We start from the raw sequence: 7,345 nt of genomic DNA on the forward strand, positions 1-7,345 counted from the left end.
GGAGCAAACCTAGAGTTCTTGGCGGGGTTTGTGCCATCCTGAGGCAGAGACCACTGGGGCCAGCAGCCCAAACTAGCAGGACCCACCATGGGGCCCCTCAGGAAGAACTCACTATTTAGTCTGAGGAAAGGTACAATATAGCTTTTGGCACGGTGTATGAAAAATTGAGAAGCTAACTGTATTTTGAAAAAGTCCTTGAATACTCATGTGACCTAGAAACAGCTTCATAGGTACAGATCTCATAGGCATCTCCACTCTCATAACTTCTAGAAAAAGAAGGCTGACTTGTTTCATGAAGAAGGTCAAAGGAATCATTTATCTTGTGTTCAGGAAAATTCAATGTCAAGCAGAGACATGCTCTGCCTCTGAGTGAAGAGCCAGGCATACTGGGGAGGAATCTCACCAATGCAGTGCCAGCCCTGGTCCTCGTGATCTCTTCTGCTTCATTCAGATGCCATTAAATTGCCTCACTGCCACCCTATAAAAGGCCTTCCTAGTGGCCAGCTCCTCAGATCCTTGGCCTCTCCCCGTCTTGCTCCTGTCAGTGAAGAAGGTAAGTCTATGCCTGGGTTAGGGATACAACTAGGAAGGAGAGGTGACATTGGGGTGGTTTGAAGGTGGTCAAAATGAGGCATGAGGGTGGCCGCTGAAGGAGCTAGGGTAGAGCTGGTGGGAAGTGCAGAGGCTGGGGCCTGAGGGGTAGAGGCAGAGGTACGGAACTAGAGCCAAGCTGTTGGCCTTGTGTCAGAAGGGGTTGTCAGAGAACAACCACACTTTTTCTCCCTGAGTGCAGTTGTGCAGTCCACTCATGTATCCATTTATGTGGTGAAGAGATAGTCCAGCCAGCCTGAAGAGCAAATGGTGGAAACTCAAACTCCAGACTTGTCATGATCTGTAGGGCTCAACTTGAGACTCACATTGGTTCTGGGTCTACTGATAAGAACTTGCTTTCTCTGGGTACTGCCTGGCCTGGCAGGAAGGAATAAGAAACTCAGTCCTGAGAGAGCTGGCAATGAGGGGAAATAATTTTCTAAGGAGAATCTGTAATACAGGCAACAAACTGAGTAAGAAAAGAGGAGACTTGGAGAATTGGGTAGAAAAGACATCACTCCTTCCAGCCCTTCATTTTCCACTATGGGAACTGAGGCACATGTCCAGGCACAGGCACAAGAGCCAAGCAAGATCCCTGGCTTTGAGTTCACCCTATGTCAGGTCTGAGTGCCTGTGACCTTCCCAAAAGTGTTCCTGCTTACAGATCATTCTATTCATATGGGATGCTGAGCGTTTCCCTGGAAACCTTCTAGTTCTAATGAGACTTTTCTTTTCAGATTTTACAAAACCACAGGAAGATGTGTGATCAGCAGAAGCAGCAACAGTTCCCCCCGTCTTGTGTGAAAGGTTCTGGATTAGGAGCTGTGCAGAGTACCAAAGATACCTCTGTGAAATGCCCAGCTCCATCCCAGACCCAAACCTATGTGAAATGTGTAACTCCTTGCCAGACTCAGACCTATGTAAAATGCCCAGCTCCATGCCCAACCCAGACCTATGTGAAATGTGTAACTCCTTGCCAGAATCAGACCTATGTTAAATGCCCAGCTCCATGCCCAACTCAGACCTATGTGAAATGTGTAACTCCTTGCCAGACTCAGACCTATGTGAAATGCCCAGCTCCATCCCAGACAACCTATATGAAATGCCCAGCTCCTTGTCAGATGTACATGAAGTACCCAGCTCTGTGCCAGACAACCTATGTGAAGTGCCCAACCCCCTGCCAGACCCAGACTTGCTATGGTCAGGCCCCTTCTCCTGGCCAGACCTACTATGTTCAGGCTCCTGCAAGTAGCTTGACCACCTCATGTGGCGTACCTGATCCATGCTCTGCACCCTGTTCCACCAGCTACTGCTGCCTGGCTCCCCGGACCTTCGGGGTAAGTCCCCTAAGACGCTGGGTCCAACGGCCCCAAGACTGCAACTCAGGATCATCTGGCTGCTGCGAAGATTCTGGGTGCTGCAGCTGTGGGGGCTGCAGTTGTGGTGGCTGTGGCTCTGGGTGCTGCTGCTTGGGAATTATCCCCATGAGGTCCCGAGGTCCTGCATGCTGTGATCGTGAAGATGACTGCTGTTGTTAAATACAAAACAGCCTTGCTCCACCTTCTGGAACATTCACCAGCCTCTGGTCCCCACTTCCCTATATTCCCAATGATGTAGAATCTCATTGTTTCACTGTGTACTTTGCTTCTCTATGAAGGCAGCCTGCTAGAGTTCGCGCTCCCCCCAAACTTTGGCAAGAATAAAGCTCTGAATGCAATTCATAGTGGTGTCCTATCTATTTGGCCCACATTTCTACTTTTCTATCAGAAACTCTTCCTCTCTTCCTCTTGCTTCTCAACAAGAGGAAAGGTCTGAATGGACATGAATAAGTAGACCAAGCTGGAATAATCCTAGCCTGGGATTCTGGACCATTCTAGAATGTCCCTAATAAACTTCCCCATGCAAGTTAGCTGGAGATTTGGGGGTCAGAGGATGCCTTTTTCCTGCCCTCTGATGAGTGTAAGGAGAGGGACTGGCTATGCTTAGGCTCTCATAGTAGCATGATTGTTGCATGTGAATTCAGGGTTCAGCTTCCTGGATGTTGAAGGGTCTGTGAAATCAGATCTCTTCAGGAGCCTTAAGAAGATGCCCCTTGCTTGTGTGGGAGTGGCTCTATGGATTCCATTATCTCATCTGATGGGTTTGGCCCCCTGAAGCCCCAGAGGAAAGACCTGAGGGAAAGCATGGGGAACCACCCTTAGGTGGTTTCCACTCAGCATGTGGAAACTCCCCACGTTAGCCAGGGAGACAGCCCTAGGAGTGAGCCTTTTGGCTTAAGCATCTGGTCCTGGGCTTCCTCACTAGCACTTCCTCCTCCATTACTTTGATAACCCCGGGGGGGGTTGGGGTGGGTTTTTATAGCTAGAGACTGTAAACCCACACAGCAAAAAGGAAATGAGTAGGGGGTAAGTGCTCTTCAGCACAATCCTACAAACCCTGGTGCATGAGCAGAGGAGGCAGCACGTTTGGTGAATATGTAAAGGAACATTACAACTAGAACTGGGAAGTTGAGTTCGTTTTTAAGCAACCTCTCTCGGGTTATGCTGGGAAACTTGTGATGCATCATCTAGACTACTGTGCTGCCTTGGAACATCTAAATCATGATCCCCCAAATCACACTCCATCCCTCCAGCCAAACTCACTGCAGCCAGATCACTGGGCACCATTATCTCCTCTTATACCACCTAGTAGCTCTGGCAATGTTGGTCTCTGTGCTGCTCCTTCAGCAATGAATGTGGGCATGTAATGTTTTTATATTTATTAATTAAAAATTAGGTAAGTAGCACGAACTATGTAAACATTCGAATAGTACAGTTGATGTTTGAACAATGCAGGGATTGGGGCGCCAATCTCCCCTATAGTCTAAAATCCACACTTCTGACTCCCCAGAAAGGTAACTACTAATAGCCTACTGTTCACCTTACTGATAAGATAATCAATTAACACATATTTTGTATGTTATGTGTGTTTTATACTGTATTCTTATAATGAAGTGAGCTAGAGAAAAGGAAATCATAAGACAGAGAAAATACATTTATAATACTGTATTCATTGAAAAAAAAAACAAATATAATTGGACCTGTACAGTTCGAATCCATGTTGTTTAAGGATCAACTGCATGACTTTTATAGACAAAAATTACTTTTTAATTTCCAATTCCATATTCTATTCCAGGGATGACCCTGGATTAGAGTTTGGATTAGATCTTTGTCTAGCCCCACCATGGCCCAACATATGTAGAGAATGGATAGCATCCTAAAAGCCCAGCCCAGCACTGATGTGTCAGTAAAGTATTGCTGGGAATCCATTTTATAACTCATAATAAACTTCTAAAATTCCCATTTTCTCTCCTCTTCAATTCTCCCATATCCTGAGCACAGATGCTCAAGTTTCCTTCACTGAAAACCCCCAAATCCTCTCTAACATCCAGACAGTGTAGCTTCTTTGTCTCCTTCTCCCTTGCCACCCCCTCAACCCAGCAGACCCAAGTCTGGTCCTGGTTGTGTAGCCTGAGCCTCCTTGGCTGATTTGCTAGTTTTCTCTATCCTTTGCCCAATCCTGGGATTCTCCTTTCCAGAGGAACTCACCCAGGAACAAAAACCTCTCCTTTTCCCCCAGCTGTCTAGCTCTATGCCATTCTGTTCATTTTGTACAGGGAAGAGAGAAGAGACTATAAAGCTTAAAAGGCAAACACATAATTCTCTTGGTACAATGTGTAAGTAAAAGAAATGTAGAAGAAAGTAAACACATGCGTTAGTAAATGTCACCCCATTACATATCCTGAAGATTGCTCTATGATGACCTATTTTCATTTAATAGTGAATATTCAACTCAATATTGAAATTTAATTGAAATATTCAACTCAAATTTTGGTTAGTACATATAATTATATCTTTTTCTCTTTTTGTTTGCTTTCTGACATTTCTGTTGTGTAGCTAAGCAGTGACATATTTAACCATACCCTATTGCCCTTTCTGACATTATTTTGATTTCTCTTTCTTTTTCTCTCCTTCTGTCTTTCTTTCTCTTGATTTTTGCCTCACTTTGTCTGTCTGTCTCTTTCTCATTATTGTATGAGTTGCTGTTAAGGTCTTTATAAAAAATATATATATATATATATTTTTTTAAACATTTTATATTGAAATTTGAAAGTATAGAAAAGTACACAAATCATAAGTTCATCATTCAGCAAACACATCTCTATAACTACCACCTAGACCCAAGAAAGTTAGTGTCATGTTGAAAGCAAATCAAAGTCTCTGATCCCCAAAGAGCAGGGCACTAAGTTTGGAGGCATGAGGTGGAGCAGAATAGAAATATCCTTCTACAACTCCAGAGCTTTGGAAGAGCGCTGCTTGTGTGCCAGGGATGTATATGTAGGAAAGTCCCTGTGAGGAGAAGCAGCCAATGGAATCTAGGCTTTCAAGGCACCCCAGGTGTGTAGTTAGGAGTACCTCCAAAAGAACCCCAACATATGGTGCTGGACTCCCCCGCCTTACACAGACCTCAGGATACTGAGAAGCCAGACGCCAGAACCTGAGAAGCCTGTGTGAGCTTGGCCAGTCTGGAAGTCTAGAAGTAACTTTTGTGTCTGATCTTCATTAATTCATCTAATAAATAGTTGCTGAACATCTATTTTCTTCCAGGCACCATCACTGCCATTTTGGAGTTTATAGCAAAGAGGGAGAATAAACAATAAAAACCCAATAAATAAATGTAAAGGTGCACAGCTATGAAGGATACCAGGTGCCCTGACATCCTGCAATATACAGATTTTACCTGTTCAGGGAGATCTGAAAAGTCTACTTTGAGAAAGTGCCAATCAATCTCAAGGTTGAGTAGGAGTTAATTACTGAGCAACAAAGAAAGGCCTCTCCAGGCAGAGGCAGAAGCACAGCCTGGGACTCTGTGGAAGGAGGGGGCCTGGCAGGAGTAAGGAGCTGAAGGGAGAGAGTGCACAGTGAGACAGAAGGGCAGGAGTACCTGATGGGTGCTACTATGGGTGGGGATGGATGGTGTTGCTGGAGATATTCATTTAGCCAAAGGGAGCTGTTGTGAGGTTTCAAGGAGGCAGGTGGTAAATACTATATTATTTGTGCCTCTTAAAGTTTATTTTTCTCTGCAAAAATAATTAATATTTTTAGAGCATATAAAGATAATCTAAAACAACTACCTAGTAGCATTAATTTATCTGGCTCTTTCCTACCCTGCCCTGTGTAGCTGCCCAGTTCTGGGTCTGGCTTGTACAGGTACCAAATGACAGCTTGGGCCACTCTGTGAGTAAAGGTGCCTTCAAGTGCCAGCATCAGGTAGTCTATGCTCACAGCTGGTTCTCTCATCTCTACAATTGATGGGTTAGAAAAAGAATACAATATTCAGTTTCAGGACATTTTAAGGTAAATCAAAATTTCTACTATGTTTTGTTTTTTATAGTTAAACAAATCTTGATATTTCATCTTTTATGTAAATTAATCCAGATTTCCTGACTCCTAGTCCCTCTACACTAATTATAGAGAACTTATTGGGAATAAGTTAAAGGGACTGGCAAGTCCAAAACATGAAGCAAATCCCTGGGAGATTGGGGACAGTGTTCTCAGATGAGCTGAGGTACTGCTCTCCTGGGCTCTTTCAAGAGTCTGTTTTCCCACAGTTTTTCTGGAATAGAAAATTATACTGACTTGAATCCTAATTCTACCTCCCTGTATAGACTAATTTTTAATAATGTTTTCTCTCAGGAAAATGTTTATGCCAAAATTATTCAGAATTAAGTCTAATACATACATAGGCCTCATAATATTTCCAAATTTAGGAAATAAACATATAGTCAAATATATTTAAGTTTTTATTTTAAAATACATTATACATATATTGTCTTGAATGTATAACTAATATGATTAAATACCCATAAGAAAAAGGACTCGGATCTATTCTTGACATCTACAAGGAAGGACAGAAGGAATTTTCCTTTATTTAGTGAGGGCTTACTGTGTGCTGGGCACAAATGCTAGTTGCTTTACATGTGATGCCTCTCTTCTCTGAGCAATGAGATGAATGGCCTGGCAGGTGTGGGAGGAGCAACAGCCAGTTTTATGCAGCCTGGGAACTTGGAGACAGGCCCATTTATTGATGTTATGACTTCGGACAAGTTGTATGATCTCTTCACCCAGAGGGGTGGTGTCTCATAAAACTGCCTGAAATATTGCCAAGCAAAATCCATGAAGCCATTGTCCTGTCCCCGGTTGGAGGGACTCAGTCTGTAAACCTGAAAGCTACTTCGACTAAGAGAGTGACAATCATATCAGATGAGAACTATTAAGGGGTTCTCATGGTGTGAAATTTTACAGTTCTAAAGTAAAATGCAATGAGAGAAGGTTTTGTTTATGGATCTGATTATGAAAAGGTATACTGATGTTTAAAGCGACTGTAGTCTACCAGATTCTTCCACCTCTGTTCTCATGCCAGCTCTGCCATAGTACATTCTCTAACACTGAATAAGCCATTTCACCCCTGTGAACCCCAGTGTCCATGTCTATAAAATTAGAAAGTTGGATGAAACAGTCACCAAAGGAACCAAAGTTTCTAGCCCTGACAGTCTATGCTTCCACTCTTTTGGATCTTCCTCAAAGTTCAGACAGTGGAGCTTTCCAGGAGAATAGAAATGGGGTAGAAATTTGATAGCTAACTGGTGGCCTCCCTTAAAGAGACATAGTCAGTGGGGCACCCAGATTAACAGCTCTTCCCTGGGGATTCAGTG

The 7,345-nt window shown here is 43.5% G+C and overlaps 1 protein-coding gene across 1 annotated transcript; it reads left to right on the plus strand.

The window, feature by feature from the left end:
• Positions 1–473: 473 nt before the first annotated feature.
• On the plus strand, positions 474–2,312 carry C2H1orf68 (chromosome 2 C1orf68 homolog). The gene is made up of 2 exons (XM_044236523.1): positions 474–553; positions 1,329–2,312. Exon 2 carries the CDS (start codon positions 1,350–1,352, stop codon positions 2,127–2,129), a length of 780 nt encoding a protein of 259 aa, XP_044092458.1. The 5' UTR covers positions 474–553; positions 1,329–1,349; the 3' UTR covers positions 2,130–2,312.
• Positions 2,313–7,345: the final 5,033 nt, after the last annotated feature.

Source organism: Neovison vison, chromosome 2 (genome assembly GCF_020171115.1).
Source record: "Neovison vison isolate M4711 chromosome 2, ASM_NN_V1, whole genome shotgun sequence".
Taxonomy (NCBI): domain Eukaryota; kingdom Metazoa; phylum Chordata; class Mammalia; order Carnivora; family Mustelidae; genus Neogale; species Neogale vison.

Bases quoted from the DNA above. Each gene is read 5' to 3' on its own strand.
- C2H1orf68 (XM_044236523.1), top strand. From the start codon at position 1,350: ATGTGTGATCAGCAGAAGCAGCAACAGTTCCCCCCGTCTTGTGTGAAA.